This window comes from Thermobia domestica, chromosome 5 (genome assembly GCF_964235325.1).
Source record: "Thermobia domestica chromosome 5, izTheDome1.hap1.1, whole genome shotgun sequence".
Classification (NCBI taxonomy): Eukaryota; Metazoa; Arthropoda; class Insecta; order Zygentoma; family Lepismatidae; genus Thermobia; species Thermobia domestica.
In genome coordinates, this window is record NC_137458.1 from 321,699,049 (window position 1) to 321,721,968 (window position 22,920).

Here is a 22,920-nt window from a genome sequence, read left to right on the forward strand (position 1 = left end):
ATAATGAATTTTTTCTTTGTATTTCAGTGGAAGAGATGGACCAGTACCTGCAATATGTTGGGGGAACTGCAGGGGCTCTGGCCCTCACAGGGGTTGCAGCAGCCTCTGCATATTACCTAGCAAGTCGTCCGGAAGTTCAAAAACCGCTTGTAGAGCTTCACAGCCAAGCTTGTGTCCTTACTGTAAGTACCACTGCTTTTTATTATTATTGTTAATGTTACGTACTTCGAAAGAATTTCTGTTATTCTTGATAAACCTCAGGACAAAGTATAGATCCTTCATCAGGAACGTACGCAGGAGTCCGCCCCCCCCCACAAATCCGGACTTTTTTGTAAATTTAGTCTAATTTTAGGGGCAATTTTACAATTTTTAATATAATTTAGCCTGAAATTGTGTTTGGACTCCCCAAAAAGCTTTGGACCCCTCCGGAAATAAATTCCTGCGTACGTCTCTGTTCCTTCATATTCTCTTGCTGGACAGTTACTTAATCTATTTCGAATTTTAATCACATTTAATTTTTTTTTTCATAGTTATCTTCTTCCAACAGTTCACTATTCTTGAAATGACTTTATATTACAATACCATTTTTCAGTGTCTCTTAACTGTTTTTGCTGTCATGCCTCTCAACAAACTAACGGTTCGATGACTTTCTATTATACTCCTCATATTAATGGATCATACTTTGGACAACCAAGAGTCAGTTGAAATGCTCCATCCTCAGCTTTATACGAGGGCTACCGCAAAAGTAATTGCAAGTACTTTTTTTTCGAAAATGGTAACGAATTAAAACATTCTGCAATATGCAAATAAAGTTGCTCTATATGTAAACGCTATATGTATGGAGTTAGGTGAACACACATGTCACCATGAGGATGTAACACTAGAAAATGACGAAAAAAATATTTGTCATTTCATGTGTGTTTTACTGTAAATTGCAACATTATGAACTACGCGCATTACACTTATGAGTACAGGGTGGAAACACATACCCGTGGCAGATTCCTTCGAAGTACTTTCCTAAAGAATACAAGACACTTCTAACACAATGACACGACAAAATATATACGTATATTTGTAATCTTTTGCGTGCTATACCCTGATGATGATATGCATTCCTCTAACTCCGGTTATGTAACGTTTACATATGAAGTAACCTTCCATTTGCATATTCCAGACTTTTTAATTCATTACCCAAAAATGAAAAACAACTAGAAGTTTTTGAAATGTTGGTGTGGAGAAGAATCGAGAGAATTATCTGGGTCGAGCGGAAGACAAATAAGAGGGTGTTAGAAATGGTGGGGGAGAAAATAAAAGTTTTAGATATCATTGAGAAAAGGGAGAGAAACTGTTTGAGACATTAGCTAAAAGAAGAACTGTATCATGAGGGACTTGCTAGAGGGTATGGTGGCAGGAAAGAGAGGGAAGGGACAAAGCAGACTTCAATTAATGGACGATATCAAAACAGAAAATTCGTATGTGAAGGCGAAGAGCTTAGCGGAAGATCGTGGGCATGGAAGCTTCTCAGTTGCTCAAGTGAACCTGCCAATAATAGCAGAATACCTATGATAATAATGATGACCGTTTAAAAAAAAATAAAAATAAAAATAAAAATAAAAAAATAAAAAAATTAAAAAATAAAATAAAAAATAAAAAAGTTGCATTTTTTCAGTTGCCAATACTTTTGCTGTAACCCTCATATATACAAATTTGGATCGGTTTTACACAGCATGACACCATCAGTATAGTATGTGATGAAGCAACTTTGTGTGATAGCATTACCATAAGAAGTTACTGAAGTTCATCAGTTGCTGGAAAAGCGAAAATCTCTCTCTGACAGACACCAACCAGCCTGAAGCGCTCGGATGAGCAACCGCTTTGCAGTGGAACCAATCAATAGCCTAGTTTTGTCATGCACTGATGGATGTTCTTGTAGTAGAAATCTCCGTTTGTGACAGCTTGTCAATAAGTTATTTTTTTATGGCGGTGTAAATCCTAAAAAGTTATTTCAACTGCATGAGTTTGTTCAAATTCAGTGAATATTGCAAGTATTTACTTCTTTCAAAATATACTAAATATCCTCTGTAAAAAGCAACTGTCCGTTTCGTAAAGCATCTTTTTAAACATCTTGTCGAAAGAACAAATTCACGACGTTTCACCAATGTTTAGATATTGTTACATTTGAGTATACAATTACGGTGAATTATTAGCAATTGTGCTACCAAGACATTGTTAAATTAAATTGGAACACAGCACGAATGAGTACGGATAATTTATATAGTTCTATTGGTGTCGGCCTCAGCCCGTGTTGCTTCGCTCTCAGCTCGGGTTTAACTTGATCACCTCGATTTCAACTTGAGATGAAAATGGTCGTCTTAGTCTCAGCTTGGATTGAAAGTGGTTGTCTCAGTCTAGATTGAAAATGATCGCTTTAGTCTCGGCTTGGATTGAAAATGTTCATCTCAGTTTCAGCTTGGATTGAAAATGATCGTCTCAGTTTCAGCTTGGAATGAAAATGGTCGTCTCAGTCTCAGTTCGGATTAAAATTGGTTAATTCAGATTCAGCTCGGATTCAAAATTGTCGCATGTCTCAGCTTGGATTAAAAATAGTTGTCGCAGTCTCAACTTGAATTGGAAAGTAGTCTCAGTCTGGGTTTGGATTGAAAATAGTCGTCTCAGCTTGGTTTGAAAATGGTCGTCTCAGTCTCAGCTTGGATTGAAAATGGTCGTCTCAGTCTGGATTGAAAATGGTCTCAGTCTAGATAGAAAATGGTCATCTTAGTTTGGATTGAAAATGGTCGTCTCAATTTCAGTTTGATTTGAAAATAGTCATCTGTCTCAGCTTGAATTGAAAATGTTCGTCTCAGTTTGGATTGAAAATAGTCTTCTCAGTCTAGATAGAAAATGGTCATCCTAGTTTGGATTGAAAATGGTCGTCTCAGTTTCAGGTTGGATTGAAAAACACCGTCTCAGTCTCAGCTTGGCTTGAAAATAATCGTCTCAGTCTCAGCTTGAATTGAAAATGATCGTCAGTCTCAGCTTGGATTGAAAAATGGTCGTTTCAGTGTGAGCTTGGATCGGAAATGGTCGACCCAGACTAAGCTTGGATAGAAAATGGTTGTCTCAGTCTTAACTTGGATTGAAAGTGGTCGTCTCAGTCTCAGTTTGGTTTGAAAATGGTTGCCTCGGTCGTAGCTAGAGTTGAAATTGGTTTCCCCGATCGTCGCATGACTTTAAAATAATCACTTCGGTTTCAGCTCGAATTGGAAAGTAGTCGCCTACAACAACAACAAGCTTCCAAGGAGTTTCGTTTACCAAACCACTGTCCGTGTATCCATCCGTACGGAAAACAAAATAGACGGTATTTCAAGAATTACTTGATAAATCACCACCAAACTTGGTCAGAATTTAGAACAACAATGGTAGGAATCGGATTCGATCATGGAGACAATATTCAATCCGTCAGTGACAGAAATCAATCATTTCTGGTTTTAACACTGATCACTACATAGAACAGGAACGGTAATAGATAGCGAGAAGCAATTTTCTGGAATCGATTAAGCGTCCCAAAAAAATACATTTCATCTACATCCTTAACCCTCTTACATGCTGAGAAGCGTTTATGGCCGCTGGACAGATTCTATTTGACAGATCTATGGTTAGCACATCGGCTTCATGCTTTCTATAGTGATCGCAAGGACTCGTGAAGCTTGACTTAGATTTTACCAATTTCACCACCCAATAGAACGCGAGGATGTGTCCCGGTCGTCACTTCCGCCCATGAAAGTTTGTCAATGTCTCTCGCGCTATACGGACGACATCTGATGGTACAGTGTTGGAGAACCGCTAAGTTTCACTTTATTGTTATTATTGTTGTCGTCGTTTTATATATTTTTTGCTGTTATTGTTACCATTTTATTCCAAAAAGTGTTACTGTATGTGTTATACTTCTTTAAGGGCTGTCTTTTTTGTCTTTGTTCCTAAGTTTGGCAACGTTGTTGATGCTCTTTTTGTATTTCACTTTTTTCAAGTGTGCGTTCGGAAGGCAGCTCCACGAATCGTACCGAATTTTCCCGAAGATCAGAATTCATTACTTCTTACCATAAAGAGCTCAGCGATTTCCTCACCAGTGTCGTTGCGTGGAAAATCAGCGCCCAGCACGAGAGTATACGACGGCACCCCCGTACATATGAATGAGGTACACAGACCAGGCGCGAAGCAGAATAAAATTTTCAAAAATAAACCCTGATTTTCCTTGATTTTGAGTACTTTCTATTACTTTTTTCCTTTTATTTTATATATGTGCATATGCATTTTCCTGACATATTTTTCATCTCTTTTCTTTCTTTCTTTCTTTTGTTTTCTCCTCCCGAATTTTGCGCCTCCTTACTTCGGCGCCCGGGGCCATTGTCCAGCTGGCTTGCCCCCCACGGTATGGTATTGTCTTTCACAATTGTTGGTCAGCAGAAAAAATATCTACTCCCACTGTGAATCGAATGTAGGACTCCTCAGTGAAATAAACACTAAACATTCGTATACATGTGCACAAGAAGTATTGTTTTAGTTGTCGAATAAATAAATAAATAAAATCAGAAGAGTTTCTACAGAGTTGGTTATCATTCAATATAGTAGATTAACAGTTTATGGTTCAAGTGTAATTGAAGAAACTGCCTGTGACAGATCTTGTAAAGAGCGACGAACATGCTTTTTTTCCGCTAGAAAACTTACGTGTGATTAGGATAAAAAGCGAGAAGTACTTCTCAGCTGGCAAGGAAGTGCAATAAGGAGAGACTGTTGATGGTAACAAGACATTTGCGGATACCATGAAGTAGTAAATGCCACGCACTTGCGACTCAGTGGATCAGCCCACACATGCATGTGGCACAGGAATCTCACTACCCAATAGAGAAGACCGACGCTTCTTCACCTTGGCGATTGGCCCTTGCTCAAACTTTACAATCTGAAGGATATGTTTCAAGGGTGTTGCAAAATAAGCTTAGCTCTAGTAGATATAAGGATTCTTTTTCTGTGCGATACTACTAGAAGTAAAATGCGTTTTCTGAAGAATATGTCGTGTTTAACGTGGGAGGGGTTAGTATCTAAGTGACAGATTCATTCATCAGATGAATGAGTCGTCATGTAGCTGTTTTACTGAATGTTCTAGACATTGTTATTGCTACGCAACTTTGCAGATAGTCGCGTAGAAAAACGTAAAGACCTTTGAACGAGTTGACTGCTACATTGGCCACGTTGTTGCTACAGTGTCAAGTTATTACGTGTTTACAAACTAATGCATTTACAGCTATCAAGCTAAGTTTACAGGCAAACTTGGACAGGCGCGATTTCTCAACAGAGGACATTTTACGAAATTCATATTCTCACATACACTGCTGGACATTAAAAGCGAAATATCAAGAAGGAAATAACTGACTGAACACACATTTACAGAACATGTAGAGGATTGAATAGCACTAAAATTATTGACAGTGCAGTTACGTGATGCATACGTACACTGGCCTCACTCTGGCAACAGCAACTGAAGACAGACCAAACAGTCACACTTCAGTAGTGGCAAAATCCTAGCTGTGAATGAGTTCTCCTGAACGGTAAAACAAGCCTTGTCGTCGAATGCTTTAGCAATTCCAGCAGGTTTACGCAGTAGAATTGTGGCATTTCGCTGACTGCGAATTATTCCTTGCCCGTGTTGGGCGGAATGCAACCGCAGCAAGTAGGCTATACAGAATCGATTGCTCTAGGAAGGTAACGGACAACGACGTGCAGAATCCTAACGGCCGCGTCATACCACGAGAGGACCGTGTGCGTAACTATCCACATCCTACATACTAGCGATAAAAATGAGGTTTTGTGTCTACGAATAATTCGATATCCTCTGAGGGAGAGTATATTTGCGGATCCCTTTAATGTACACCGTAAGTATGTACGGCTGGAATGTTGTTATCATCGTACATAGAGAGCCGAATGGCACATCATCATCTTCTCGGACGAATACTACTTCCGCCTGCATCGTCATGTGGAGCACATTCAGGTCTGGACGTACCATGACAACAGGGAAAGCAATGCCAACATTCTGCATCGGCACACCAGTAGGCACTGACGTTATGATAAAGATTTCCCACTGAATTCGCGCACAGATGTGTCTGATATGTATTAATGGGTCTTTGACGAGATTGAAGACGTGTTAGACCTATGACACGGTTACCCACGAAGATCCATAGACCATGAAACTGCGACGTATTGGGAGCTGCAAGTCTGGTAATAGACTGGAATAGTGATGTCGTCATTTCCTTTCTGTTACCATGGTGATCGCCATGTTTTTTTCTATACAAACGCGTGAAGCTAATGGAGCTTATTTCTAAAGGATCCACATCCCTAAGTAACAAGGTAGAGATCGAATAGTTAATGTAATCTACAATTATCATGTAATCTACCATTAGAAGCAATCATACGCAATATAAACTCCCTAACGTGTAGATTGACAAACTGTCGGCACAGAGAAAGCTGTAAAGATATTTTATTTTTTAAAAAAAGAAAAGTCTTTTAGAATAATGTTAATTTTATTGGGGCAGTTACACTTCTAATATCTACTCTTTATAATGGGAGTGTACAATATTATTTCTAAGTATAGAACATTACAAAAGAAAGAAAAGGTCTTGTAATGCAATAGTAGATCTATATCATACTCATATTATTGAATGAAAATTTTTCCGGGATTATTTAAAGTTAATATCTGATTATGAACTAGATGAGTTCATTTTGAGGTTTAATTTAACCTGAAAATGTAGAAATTCTCAAAATATACGATATCAGAAGGAAAATTTCACAAGATATGTCAACTCCCTAATTTTAGTTTCAATGCTTCTCATGCGTAACAATATTTAACATATTTCTTTTCTAATTACCTATTCTATCTTTTTTTTTCAGTTTCATTGGTCAAATATACTTAAAAATAAACAAGTATTTTTTTCACTCTTATGCTTGCAGTTCCGAAATATTTCATCACTGTTTTCGTTTTGCACATAGGTTCTTTAGGTATTTTGACTACTTGTTGTTTAGAAAATAAAGTGGCGATTACCATGGCAACGAGAAAGATGTGACATCACACTATTTCAGTCTATACAATTCTAACAAGCATAATTTATTCTCTCCCTACCCTGTCTCTGTTTTCACTAATTCTGCCATTTTCCTTCTCTCCCTTCTATCCATTCTCACTAATTCTATCATTTCCTTTCTCTCCACCTGTATCTCTTCTCAATAATTCTACCATTTTCCTTCTCTTCCCTCTCTATCTCTTCTTACTAATTATATAATTTCCTTTCTCTCCGTCTTTATCTCTTCTCAATAAACCTACGATTTACATTCTCTCTTTATCTATATCTTCTCACTAATTCTATCATTTCCTTTCTATCCCTCTATATCTCTTCTCACTAATTCTATTATTTCCCTTCTCTCCCTCTCTATCTCTTTTCACTAATTATATCATTTCCTTTCTCCCCGCCTTTATCTCTTCTCAATAATTCTACTGTTTACATTCTCTATCTATCTATCTCTTCTCACTAATTCTATCATTTCCTTTTTATCCCTCTATATCTCTTCTCACTAATTCTGTCATTGTCTTTCTCTTCACCTTTATCTCTTCTCAATAATTCTACCATTTTCCTTCTCTCCCTTTCTATCTCTTCTCACTAATTCTATGATTTCCATTCTCTCCTCTATCACTTCTGACTAATTTTACCATTTTCTTTCTCCCTTTCTTTCTCTTTTCACTATCCTATCATTTCCTTTCTCTCTGTCACCTCTGTTAACGTATTTGGATTCAATCTATAATTTAAATTGTATGAACTTTAACGCACTGCGTGATTGTGTTCTCGCTCGGATTCTATTTTTGTTAGGAGCGTACATCACATTAATCGGCAACTTGGTATAATAGTGATGTCGTTTCTGCAAGATATGAAACTCCGAACTCCTAGATTAAATGACTCGGGATAAAGAAATAATGTGAATCGTAAACGTGAATATTCGACTTCCTGTATTGGACATCATCAACCAATATAAAATATTGCTGTAGACTTGATGTTGTTTCAGCTGCTTCTGGGTCTATCTAAGTCATCGAGTCTGAGAAGCGGGAGGAAAATGACCCGTGCCATCACTGCAAAATATATTCCTTCCGATGTTTTTGCCAGATTTTGACTGGAAAAAATGAAATGAAATCTTTGAATTTTACGTCTCATGGTTATGCCGACTAGGCTAAAGGAGACGGTGCTTGTGAGAGATGAGTGAAATGGTGGAATGAAGAAAGTGGGAGGAAACGAGAGAACCCCGAGAAAACTCACGTATACGATGTTTATCCACCGCAAAGTTCACTTGGCGGGGATCGAACCCGGGACCCCAAGCACCAGAGGTGAACGCTCTATCACTGAGCCACCGCGGCCCCAGATTTTGACTGGAATGGTCGGATTAATTGAGTGTACTGGTTCAAAATCTGAAGGTTGTTTTCAATATTTCATTTTAATCTGTAGATTCAAGGGGTTACAGTTATTTAAAATCATCAGTATGCATTCACAAAAGCGAATGTAAAATCAATTTATTTTTTCCAAGGAAAAATCGGCTCTTTCGGAATACAAATAAAAAATATTCGAGGAAGACAATAATTCTTTTCGAAAGATCATCTAAAGAAAGTGGTAAAATTTGAAATATTGCCATTCCAAAAACACCCTGTATGATATCATCATCATTGTCATCAGGTATTCTGCCATTATTGTCAGGTCACTTGCAGCAGCTGATAAATGTCCATGCTCCACGGTCTTCTGCTAACCTCTTCGTCTTCACGTATGATTTTTCTGTTTTGAGATTCTCCATTAATTCCTTCTTCTTCGTTCTCTCCCTCTCTTTCTTGCGACCATAACCTCTGTCATGTCCCTCATAACACAGTTGCTTCTTACCCAAAGTCCCAACCAGTTTCTCTTCCTCTTCTTAATAATATCTAAAATTGTTCTTTTCTCACCCTCCATTTCTGACACGCTATGACTGTTTCCCGCTTGACCCAGTTAATTCTCTTCATTCTTCTTCACACCCATATTTCAAGAACTTAAATATGTAATTTTTAAAACTCTTGTCAAAGAATGTGGATTCTTCAGCTTGAATTAGCTTTGGATATTAGTTAGTTAAAAACTTTAACAAAGAAAGTAACGCTTATCTGAAAAATTACTTATTTAATACATTTTAAGATACAACCTTGGTGGCTGTTTGGTTCGCGCAGACCCGAGTTCGTTTCCCAGTAGAAGCTCATTTGATTTGTTTCCCACGTCTCTCATTTTATAGCCCCAGTACTGAAAGGGATCTTAAATTCCATTTCAATTGACCAGATGCAGCCCATAACGCTAACTTAACACTGCAATAGACTATAATTAGGGGCTCACCCACGCAAGGGTTCACCGGGTCCAAATCCCCTAGAAACTTTGTAACTCGACATACATTTTTAAAGGAAAGAAACAATGAATTTAGCACAAAAATTTTATCTGAATTTCATCTGTACTCTTTCTTTTCCTAGAAAACCAATCTAATTCTATATATTGAGAATAGATGTCAGTTCTTAATTACTCATTGTCCTTTTGGGCACAGAATAATTCCGGTTCAATAGTACATATATGCAGTGTCTTGTGGTATTGAACCAACCCCCAAACTTTGAACACCTCCCAACAAAAATTACTAGGTGCGCGCCTGACTACAGTCAACAACAAAACAAAAATCGGAAACATAATGGAAGGTAGTCACCCATGGCCTATATTTAAGAGGCCTAATTATATTATGTCTTCAAATAGATGAAAAATAATCGAAATGTGAAACAAGAGCGCCCTATACAATATTATTTTGCATGAGGTACCGTTATCACGAGTCACCTAGTAGCTTTCCGTTTGCGGCCATTTAGAAACGCAAAAATAAGTGCCGATTTTCTAAATGGCTGGAAATCGAAAGCAGATAAGTGAGTCGTGATAACAGTATATCTCATGCGAAATAATATTGTCTAGTGCGCTCTTGTTCCACATTTCGATTATCTTTTATCTATTTGAAGATATCACATAATTACTGTAAAATTAGCGGTATTTTAATTTCGCCGTGATGGAGCTTCTTAAAGGTACCATCCGGATTTTCTTCTTATGTAATTGAGCTAAAATCATAATTAAACCTCAGTCAAGAAAGCTGGTCACCGGACCGGACCTTTGGCCTACAGCCACTTAGAAAAACTGACCTTACTCAAACCGTAACTGTACACTCGTAATGTTCCGTTGCGTAAAGAGAGAGAACACGTAATTCTGTTGCTGATGTACGATTGTGTTCTATTTCGAGTAATACCTTCAGAGCAATTGAGTCAGAGATGCTCCCTTGCGTTTATTCTACTTCCTTTGCCAACTGAATTAAAGTCAGGTTCTTGGAAGAGTTGAGTACCCACTTGTTTGCAAATTCTTCTTTAATGAATCATTATGGGACCACAGTAAAAAAAAAAAAAAAAAAAAAAAAAAAAAGTTCGTGTTTATCACGTAATTTGTATGAATGAGCTCGACGCCTTTTTATGACTTGTTTCCCTACCAAGAATATTGATTGTTCTCTGTCAAAGGTGTTAGAATATTCTATTTATTTGATGGCGTAATATAGTTTCATTGCGTGATGATAATACGGAAGAATTAGGGCATTATTCCTTTTCACATAAATAGGTTAAGCTTATGTAATATCAGGATTGTTCATGCAACACTAGAATTTATTTGTTTCCCCTTCCCGTTTCGAAGGAAAGAAAAATGCCTATATTTCTCCGTAACAAGGTGACAGTAATTCACTTTGATACATTGCACGTATCTTGTCAAGTACAATCGTATTTTATCATAAATATAAAAACATTTCTCTTGTCTGGCACGAAATATTCATTGTATAAGCCTTGCTTACAGACTTCACACGTGACTAACGTGATGGCTTAAAAGATGCAAACGTTTGTTGCCGCAGGGACAAAAATCCCCAAAGCTAAAGCCTGTGACAAACATCTTGGCATTTCAGCTAAACAAATAAAACTCAAGCTCTGACGCGACGTTGCCGAGTGCTAAGAGGTGTGGCTATGGCTAAGCAGACGAACTATAGCGCGATCAGGTGGCAGAGGATGGACGTAGATGTGTACAAAATAAACGTGGCAATACCTCTGGCCTTTCATTTGCTAGCAGAATTTAAAGGGAACTTGGAGCGCCGCCTTCATTAATGCCAAGATGTTTGTCACGCCGTTTAGTGACTAGTGCGAGCTTCCCTGGTGCACGAGATCCCGGGTTAGAATCCAGGTGGGAGAGAATTGAAATTTGAACACATTATACTTGTTTCAATTCTTCCTTAAATTGTACTTTCACGTCTCCAATATTTCCCGGGAAGAACTATGAAAAACGAATGGAAGCTTTCGAAATGTAGGTGTGGAGAAGAGGTGAGGTGATTTTGAGTTTAACGTCCCGTTCAGCAGCGAGGCTATATGAGACGTGGACCTACTGTTTAACGTGAGATCCGAACCACATGAGCTCCCCTCCGAGAATCGAACCCGGGTCTCCCAGGTGTGGAGAAGAGTGGAGAGAATTAGTTGAGTCTCATTCTCAGAAAACGAATGAGAGGGTGTTACAAATGGTGAGGAAGAAAACAATTTTAGGTATTATTGAAAGGAGAAACTCGTTGCGACATTGGATAAGAAGGAATTGTAGAATGAGGGACGTACTAAGGTGTATGGTAGAAGGAAAGAGAGGGAGGGGCGAAGGAAACTATAATTAACGGACGGTATCAAAACAGAAAAATTGTATGTAAAGACGAAGAAGTTAGTGGAAGACCGTATAGCGTGGAAGCTTCTCAGTTGCGGCAAGTAACCTGCCAATAATGGCAGAATACATATCATGATGATGATATTTTCTGCCGGGAGTTCAGTTGAACATTTTTTCTAAGGCTGAGCCAAAATTATATGATAAAAGTTTACACACGAAAACTATCATTTCTAAAGCCCTTGACAACAAAAATAGATGGAAGCTTACACATCTGAAAAATTTTTAGAAGTCCTAGATGAAAATAAAGAAAACAGCTTGTACGTTTAACAAGATTTACTTTTCTAAGAGCATTGTACACTCATGTCCAAAATGATTGTCGCATAACTATAACTGTCTTCTTGTAAGAATATAATTTGATAATGATTTTGCAGGGTACTTTTCATACTGATACTATGTGTATAATCGGGAAATGTATACTTGTGGTAAATTTCATAGGAAAAGAATTATAAATACGAAAATTAGAATGAGTAAAACAAAATGTTGCTAAATGGACAAGAAAGTTTTATTTTCGTTATATTGTTCTTATTTACTGCTCTTTTGACATAAACTTTGCTACATACATGTCTTTGGCGATTATACACATATTAACATTATAAGTAATACCGGGCGAATTCGTTATCAAATTATATTCTTACAACAGCATATTTAGAGACATGCGACAATAATTTTGAACATGAGTGTATTTTCTATTATGCAATGTCTTTTCCAAAATTTTGTATTTAGCAGAAAAAAAAAGCTTCAGCTTGGCACAAGAGTCTGGATTTAGAAAATGGCTGGCTGGCGCTGAATTAGAATACAACTCCCTCTCACCTTCTTGTCTGGTTCAGTGACAAAATTGTTGGGCTTGGAATGGCTTCAGAGACTATTGTTCATTCTACGAGGATTAGTTCTCAAATACAACACACACACCTCTTAACGCTCATTTAATTGTAACCAACGTACACAGACAATCATTAGAAAGAACCTTAGTATGAATCATTGGAAATTACTGATGTTCTTATAAACACATATCTGGTTGTCAGTACAATGTTCTAACTAGGATTGCCAACTGTACCAGTTTTCTCGAGAAAATACAATTTTGTTCTAAAATGTGCTCTCTATAGCCTTGGATTTTTTTTTTTTTTTACACAAAATAAGTTCTCAAGAATTATTTCTGAATGCCACTTATTTTAGCTCTGGAACTTCTTGTATAAAATAAAAGACAATTTCTGAATAAGGCATTTATTTTCTAATAAATAACAGCGTTACAATTTCGGCAAAGTATCTTTGCCTTCATCAGATACATTATGAAATATGATTCCTAAGACCACAGCTTATATACGCTGAGAAAAATCCGTTCTGCGGACATGGTATATTGTACAAGTATACGGAATCCTTATGTTTAATATGAAAATCAGTACGGAGCATACTTATCCATATGCTATATAATTTTCCCGCTTAAATGTTATATCATGTCGTCGCAGGGTGTATGGCATCTAACAGTTTTCCGTATATTACATACGTATACGTATGATTCATACGTCTGCTATGCGTTACATACGTCCATCTGTATGTGAGATCCTGACCGCCTGAGATACAGTTCTTTCGTTCGTACAAGAAGTACGTTTATTACATGAAAAATACTTATAAAACATACTTTTTTCAGTTTACGTCTGTTGTGCGTAAGTCCAACACTACAGGATTTACACATGTAGCCTACGTTTCTTTTTCACAGTGTATCTCAGAAAATGAGAGGGGCCATGTCTAGGAACCAATAATATCGATCCTTTTATTAAAAAAAAAATAATCGATTACATATTAGCAACTTCCAATGATCAAACTTTCACTTGAAAGTGTAACCTTTTAACTATCACACCTGTGATATTTCAATGACTATCTTTCACTTTTCAGAATCATAAACTTTTGAGAACCAAAACCATAGAATTTATATTTTATAATGTGTCTGATGAAGGCAAAGATACTTTGCCGAAACTATAACGATATTATTTATTATTAGTATTTGCTTTGGTCAGGATTAGTCTTTTATTTTATAGAAGGATTATTTATAATAAATATTGGCTTGTTTTCAGTTTAACGTCTCTTTTCAGCTCAGAAGTTATATGAAACGTGATACATATCCGGTGTTGCACAGGAGGATTTCAAGAAGAAATCCTTCTATAGCTCTGAAAAATAGGTTTTATCTCCGACCTTATCTCTCTACTACAATGGGAAATGTTAATATCTACTACTTCCGGTTTCAATATTGAACCGCCGTAATTCGTAAGTCTACTGTAATTTCACAATAGAAAACCGAACTTATTTACTCTTAACTATAGATAGATCCAACTAAATTAAAATTTAACATTAGCAACTAGTGTTAAACACTAGTAATTTATAAAGAGTACACACAGAGCCCGAAACGACTCAAAACGACACAAAAATGCATGTCTTCAAATTTAGACATACTTTAATGTGTACAAATGAACTGCCTTCTAATGGTGGACATAAGGAAATATGTCGATTTTTTGACATGACGGATATGTCCGCCATGAACATAAAACATGTGAGCAAGTATAGCATGTCAAAATGATCTACTGCCTTGTTTTCATTAGTTTTGACGGATTAGTATGTTATGTTTTGATTATTGGGGCAATGTTTGAGATGATATACTTGTACGTCAAAAATTTATACACATGCGCGGAAACGTGAGGTGGTTGTCGTTTGTCTCTTGTTATCAGTGTTACCAATGTAGCACTTTGTCTCTTGATCTAGAAATTTTTAATGATATTTTTATCAAAAACAATTGGTTCATTTATCATTGTTAGAATATAAATTTAGCACCTTTTAAATGTTGTCTAGTGACTAAACTAGCATTATTTCCACTAAAATTAATATTTGTAGCGTCTTCTTGCAGTGTGTTTAGTGACAATATTAATAACATTGTTGGCAGTGTGTTTAGTATCATTACGACATGTGTGAGTGCCCTATTACGGACAATTTGACATATATTTTTATGCCATATCAATGTCTTCGGGCTCTGTGTGTAATATCTATTTCTTTCTTTTTTTTTTTAAAAAAAAGGAAATTGAATTTCGTTTCAATTGTGAAACCATGATAGACTTCCAAACTATGGGGATTCAATATTGAAACCGGATGTAATAGATCTACCACTTCCGGTTACACTTATTCGTTATCTCTTGCAATGTTAGCTCTATATGGAAGTTGTACTATGATAGATGGTGATCACGAGAATGAATGAAATGGTGGAATAAAAGAAAGTGGGAGAAAACGAGAGAACCCTTGACAAAACCCATATACACGATGTTTGTCCACCACAAAGCCTACTAGATAGGAATTGAGATCGTGCCAGATGAACCACGCACTAGAGGTAAACGGTTTACAACTGCAGTCCCTATTAGAGGAATATATATGAGATTTAATCTACTCTTGCAGCACTGAATCCATAACAAAAAACTATTTCCCCTAGTACAGATTTTTTTTTCAAAATTTTAAAACCAGAAATTGCATATTTCTCCACTTCTGGTTTGAATATTTAGATAAAAGTCAACACAAAACTTGCGAAATTTATCCATATAAAAAGCTGCTTCTCGCTTTATCTTACTGTTTATGTTTGAATTAGAATGATAGATTTCTATCACTTCCGGTTTGAGTAGAAATCTATTTTTGGGAAGCTGAGTCGATTCGAAAACGAACTTCCCTTTCGTTCTCTGTTAAGCTTCTTACTCTATGATGATAACGTCGAAACTGGAAATGGTTGGTTTTTACCACGTCTGGTAGGAATGCAGATTTAAGGGAGGAACGAAATTGATCAACTATCGACCAAATATTTACCATTCGCCAAATACTCGAAAAGAAGTGGGAATACAATACCCCGGTACATCAACTATTTATTGATTTTAGAAAGGCTTACGACTCGGTTAGGAGAGAAATCTTGTACAACGTTCTTACAGAATTTGGAATACCGAGAAAGCTAATTAGATTAATTAAGACATGTCTAAGAGAATCCCAAAGTAAAGTCCGGGTAGGAAAATTTTTGTCCACGAGCTTCCACGTCGAAAATGGCTTGAAACAAGGAGATGCGTTGTCGCCATTATTATTTAACTTTGTGCTGGAATACGCCATAAGGAAAATCAAAGATAGCAACCAGGGGCTAGAGTTGAACGGCATTCACCAGGTTATGGCATATGCTGATGATGTAAATTTAATAGGGGATGATAGGAGAACAGTAGGAATAAATGCAGAGATCTTATTAAATGCTTGCAGGGACATGGGTTTAGAAGTAAATGCAGAGAAAACTAAATACATGGAAGTGCGTCGGGACCGTAATACGGCAAATTGTGGAGGCGTTAAAATATTAAATAATACTTTTGATAAAGTGGATACTTTCAAATATTTAGGATCAATATTAACAGACGAAAATCATATTCATGAAGAAATTAAATGTCGACTAAAAGCAGGGAATTCGTGTTACTATTCGGTTCAAAATCTCTTGTCGTCGCGAATTCTGTCGAGGAATTTGGAGCTTAAAATATATAAAACGATAATCATGCCTGTTGTTCTGTATGGTTGTGAAACATGGTCGCTTACTCTGAGGGAAGAACATAGACTGAAAGTATTTGAGAACAGGATCCTGAGAAGAATATTCGGACCCAAGAGGAACGAGAATGGGGAATGGCGGAAGCTTCATAACGAGGAACTACATAGTTTATACGGTTTACCCAACATTGTTAGGGTCGTCAAGTCTAGGAGGCTTAGGTGGGCGGGTCACGTAGCTAGAATGGAAGAAAGTAGAAACGCCTTCAAAGTCTTGACTGGTAGACCCATAGGAAAACGACCATTAGGAAGATCTAGGCGCAGATGGGAGGACAATATTAAGATGGATCTCGCAGAGATAGGAATACAAAGTAGAAACTGGATGCAATTAGCTAAGGATAGAAGTCAGTGGAGAGCTTTTGTGAACGCGGCACTGAACCTCCGGGTTCCATAGGCCATAGAGTTAGTTAGTTAGTTAGTTAGATCTATTCTTGGCACACTCAATCCATATGTATATTAAAAAAAAAACGTTTCTCGCTATCTCGTACCGTTAGAATATATTCTCGGTATACTGAATCTATATATATATAAAAAAAACTTTCTCGTTACCTTGTACCGTTAAAATATGTTCTCGGCACACTGAATCATGTAGGGTCTAAATAAAAAAAAAACATTTCTCGCTATCTCATACCGTTTGAATCTATTCTCGATACGCTGAATCCATACAGAAAACCTTACTATCTCATACCGTTAGAATCGACTCTTGACACAATAAATCCATATAAAAATCATTTCTCGCTATCTCATTCCGTTAGAATCTATTCTCGGCACTCTGAATCCATGTAAAAAACATTTCTCGCTATCTCTTACCGTTAGAATATATTCTTGGCATACTGAATCCATAAAAAAAACTTTCTTGTCATCTTGTACCGTTAGAATATGTTCTCGGCACCTGAATCCATGTAAAATTAAACTTATCGCTATCTCATACTGTTTGAATCCATTCTCGGCACACTGAATCCATATAGAAAACCCTTCTATCTCATACCGTTAGAATCTATTCTTGGCACGCTGAATCCATATATATATAAACATTTCTAGCTATCTCATATTTTTTTTTTTTTTTTACCGTTATCTGTTGACAGATGGACGGATGTAGCCGTATTAAGACTCTTCCCATACTTATATAGTTTAGTTTGGAAGTCTAAGACGCAAAGTGTGTAAAATATTTCTTTCCTGGTTGTGATTAGTCCTTTTTTTTTGTGAATCGGCATGTAAGGTAATTATAGTCATTAGTTGTCCTTGCTGAGTGTACAATGGATCATGTCCAATAAAATTTGCGCTCTACTAAAGCGCAACATTTGGATCAGGATAGAAAAACACGAAAAAAAAGAAAGAAGAAATAAAGAGAACGTTTAATATCATCATCCTGATTTTCCAATTTCTGGTTTACACCTTGACTGCTAATTAAGGCATTTGAAGAATTTTGAACAACTGTTACCGTCCAATATATTTTTTATAATGAAAAAAAAAGAAAATCTTTATGAAGGATGTTGCAACCTTCACACATGACACAAATTCATTATAACAAGGCTACATCCTCCTACTCTTTTACTCTAGGATGGGAATTTTGGTCACGGATTGGTGAGGAAGACAAACAAAGATGAAGTGCAGTAGGCGAGTAGGCTAGTGCACACACACACACACACACGCACACACACACGAGCGAAGAGCGGCTTGGACTGATTGTATGTGTACTTTTTGTGTTTTGTCGAAAGCCAACCTGGATGGTTTAGTGCCAGATGAGCTTTGAGACCGAAATAAGCCAGCTTGTTGTGTGACCAGTCAAAGCACTCCACTAAAAGACGTCTTGTGTCATGCTCCATTTTTGTTGCACTCCAGGAAACGTTTTCAAACCATTCTTTAGATCTAATTCATGCATTCTTGCTTGACGAAACAAAAACAGTTGGTGTTCTTTCGTCTTTTCAATTAAACTGACACATTCCTGCACAGCTAAGTTCAGGTCATTTACAGGAGCGTCATTTCAGGTTTTGCTGGGAGAGGGGGGCGAGACCCCTTGATATAAGTAAAATTTCGTGTTTTTCACTGATTTACTACTATTTTATTGATAAAATCTATATAAATCTCAAACTCAGGGGGCAATTGCCCCTCCCTGCCCCCTAAATGATGCTCCTGGTCATTTATAACGTAAACCTTGGCAAACTTGCTGATTTATTAGTATTAAAATCAATCCATTGTAAAATACAACTAATATGATTGGTTTTAAAGTAACGATGAATCAGTGTTTATTTTAGTGACAAAAAATCTGTTTCGTTTCCTGTATATTCCAAATTACGTGGCTTAATACGGAAACCGGAAGTAGGAGACCTGTCTTTTTCGATTGTAATACCACAAGTAATTTTTTCCCACTGTTTCTACTGCAGAGAGAATGTTTGTTTGCACATTATTTTTCTACATAGTCCCCACCCAGTTCAATGCAATTCTGAATCGCGAGTAGACCAACGGCATGACGTTGTTCACCCAAAACTCACATGGTCTCGGATTAATCCACGAACCTCTCACATCAGGGATGAGCGATCTATCACTGAGCTACCCGTGCCTTCTAGAATCAAATTGAGAAGTTTCGTCTCTGCGGCGATGACCCTCGAGCTATTTTAAGCTTAGTTAAGAGTCTTCATCCCGGCGAAATTAAAATACCGCTAATTTTACAGTAATTATGTGATATCTTCAAATAGATAAAAGATAATTGAAATATGGAACAAGAGCGCCCTAGACAATATTATTTTGCGTGAGGTACCGTTATCACAAGTCACCTACCGGCTTTCCGTTTTCAGCTGTTTAGAAACGCGAAAATAAATGCCGATTTTCAAAATGGCTCGAATTCGAAAGCAGATAAGTGAGTCGTGATAACAGTTTCTCATGTAAAATAATATTGTCTAGGGCGCTCTTGTTCCACATTTCGATTATCTTTTATCTATTTGAAGATATCACATAATTACTGTAAAATTAGCGGTATTTTAATTTCGCCGGGATGAAGACTCTTAATTAATATAGCCAAGATTGTTTTTGAGTAGTCCAGGCCCGATACTCAACCTCGCTTCTCTTTTACTGTTTGCATTGGAAACACGGATGGGAAGATTTCTGTTACTTCTCCGTCATTTCTGTATGAATTTACTTAAGCTAAGGATGAAAAGTTAATTGGTACTCTGTGACGCACAACCCCATCTTTGAGTGCATCTGAAGAAAGATTAAAAGTCCAAAGGATAATCAGTTTTTTCTAAAAAGATCAAGAATCGACCATATGTCTCTCCGACACTTGGAAGCCTTTGAGCCTTCAATAAACGATGCATGGCTCCTTCACAGAGCTAAAGTAAACATGTACTTATGATTCATTGAAGCAGTGCATCAAAGAGCTTCTATGGAAGATCTATTGCATCATTGATAGAACGACCATTAACTCTTCTGAACTTTGAGTGCAGAGATCTATATTGACTGTCAGGTTGTTTGGCTCGATATCTTAAAAATAAAAAATAAAAAAGTTTGTTAGTTTTAGTTTTCGATGTAACAGATAGAATACAGAGACTTCTGGAGCTTCTTCAGTGATACAATATTATTAAAATCTTAGATTGTTTGTTTTTCTCTTTTAAATGTCGACTAAAAGCAGGGAATTCGTGTTACTATTCGGTTCAAAATCTCTTGTCGTCGCGAATTCTGTCGAGGACTTTGAAGCTTAAAATATACAAAACGATAATTATGCCTGTTGTTCCGTATGGCTGCGAAACATGGTCACTTACTCTGAGGGAAGAACATAGACTGAAAGTATTTGAGAACAAGATCCTGAGACGAATATTCGGACCCAAGAGGAACGGGAATGGGGAATGGCGGAAACTTCATAATGAGGAACTACATAATTTATATGGTCTACCCAACATTGTTAGGGTCATCAAGTCTAGGAGGCTTAGGTGGGCGGGTCATGTAGCTAGAATGAAAGAAAGTAGAAACGCTTTCAAAGCCTTCACTGGAAGACCAATCGGAAAACGACCATTAGGAAGACCTAGGCGCAGATGGGAGGACAATGTTAAGATGGATCTCGCAGAGATTGGAATACAAAGTAGAAACTGGATCCAATTAGCTAAGGATAGAAGACAGTGGAGAGCTTTTGTGAACGCGGCATTGAACCTCCGGGTTCCATAGGCCATAGAGTTAGTTTTAGTTAGTTAGTTAGATACAGTGAAAGTGAAATATAAAATCAGTATTAACAGACGAAAACCATATTCACGAAGAAATTATTTATCGACTAAAACAGGGAATTCGTGTTATTATTCAGTTCAAAATCTTGTCGTCGCGAATTCTGTTGTACAGTACAATTTGGAACTTAAGATATATGAAATGATAACCATGCCTGATGTTCTGTATGGTTGCGAAACATGGTCGCTTACCCTAAGGGAAGAACGTAGACTGAAAGTATTTGAAAACAAGATCATAAGACGAATATTCGGACTTCTTAAGAAAAACGGGAATGGGGAATGGCGGAAATTTCATAACGAGGAACTACGTAATTTATATGGTTTACCAAATATTCCAGTAAAGATAGGGTTGAGAAAGGAACAAATTAGTAACAAGGTAAAAATTGGTATGGAAGTAGAGGAATGTGTCAGGAATAATATACTAAAAGTACCGTAAAATCCCACTGTAGCTTTCCCCGCAATTTTGAAAAATGGCCGCCATATTTAGACGACGACAAGGAATTTATGGGAAACGTCACCCTTTACATTTATTCCTCTAGTCACTGTTCTAATCATCACAAAGCCATGCATCATATATTGTTCTAAAGCTTGAAAGACAGAGAATCTAACAAGGGAACCTTCCGAAAATGATAGTTGCAGTGAAAGATGTGACCTATGCCAATTGAAAGAGCTGTAACAGAGATGTTCATTCTCAAAAAATTAGCTGCCCATAGCAATAGGTTCAAGAAATATAAGGGGTGGAAGTTCGGGAAACAGCAAGGTTGATCAAGGGGGGAAAAGTGCAAATTCCGCAAAAAAGGGGGGCACGGCAAAATACAATGCTGACAAATGATGTATAGAAAGAGGCTTGCCACAATAAGGGAACAAATGAAGGCCACCAGTGGGGGTTAACAGTGTTGCCAACTGCAATGAAAAGTACATGTTTTGCAAAGAGCACTATATGAAGTGAGTGCAATATTCAGTGTCAACCTGTCATGCAGAACATAAGATCTGGCGTGTATAATCAGTGGTACAATCTAACAAAAGTAAATATAAAAAAACAGAAGTACGAAAAATACGAAAAAGACAGAGTTGGCCATAATGCGCCACATTTCATCACGAGCTGTGCATATTAGAATGAACAAAACAAGAAGCACCGACTATGCAGAAAACCGACGTATTTAGAGTCGAAAAGAAAAACGAGTTCCAAAGTTGGCAACACTGGCCATGAACATCCAGACAAGTCTAATATAGTTAGGCCACTCGCTTCACAAAAGGAAAATTCCGGCAACAGGCATCACTCGGAATGCATCAATACTAGAGTGATTGAGGCAATGTCAAGTCGGGGAACATGAAATGGTTGGGTTGAGCCAACAACCGATAATAGAAGTAGTGAACATTATGTCATGGTTGCGTCGTATGTGGGAATATACAGGGTGTCCCACTAAACTTTGTGACCTGAAAGATTTGCGAAACGAACAAAAATGTGACGGATCCAGTTGTGCAGGAATGTACCAATGTCAGGGGGTGATAAAAGCCTGTGAGAAGCATGTGCCCCCAGGATTCCCATCATAGGGCCCCAGGAGCCAACTTCAAACTTTCAAATGGCAACAGGGACCGAGCGGTACCTCTCTCGATAGATCACGGAATATGCAACAACATCTATAGGAAACATTTGCTATATGAAGCATGTTTTTCAAAATGGCCGCCACAAATATATGTTGTGTCTTAACATGGCATCGAACATTGTGATCTCAAATTGCTGCGAAGCGAAAAGAGATGTTGCAAATCCAATTGCACACGAATGTACTCATGTCGAGGGCCAAGAAAACTTTGTAAGAAGCAAATCCCCCAGGGCCCCTATCATAAGGCTCGAGGGGTCAACCGCAACATTTCACATGGGAACAAGGGGCGGATGATATTTCTCTGCATAGATACAACACCGCCTATAAGAAACATTTGCTATATGAAGCATGGGTTTCAAAATGGCAGCCGAAAGTGCACGTTGTTCTTGTCACCGTGCAGATATTTTTAGCGGCCATTTTGAAATCCCATATAGTAAATATTTCTGATATGCGTTGTTGCATATTCCAAGATTTATCGAAAGAAATATAACTCGACCGATGGTGCTATTTGAAATTTTGAAGTTGGCCCCTGGGACCCTCTGATGGGGGACTTGAGGGCACTTGCGTCTCACAGAAGTTTGTCGCCCGCTGACATGGCTACATTCTTGCACAACTGGATGTGTCACATTTTTTTCGGTTTGAAACTATTTCAGTCGCAGAGTT

At 37.4% G+C, this 22,920-nt stretch overlaps 1 protein-coding gene across 2 annotated transcripts in view; it reads left to right on the forward strand.

Moving 5' to 3' along the window:
- The window catches only part of LOC145686826 (long-chain-fatty-acid--CoA ligase 1), a 214,764-nt gene that overhangs the window by 40,544 nt on the left and 151,300 nt on the right, over positions 1–22,920 (forward strand). For both annotated transcript variants that reach the window (XM_081760538.1, XM_081760539.1), the window contains exon 2: positions 28–182. In XM_081760538.1, the coding sequence (XP_081616664.1) occupies positions 36–182 (147 nt within the window). In that variant the 5' untranslated portion in view covers positions 28–35. The remainder of the gene's footprint in view (positions 1–27; positions 183–22,920) is intronic.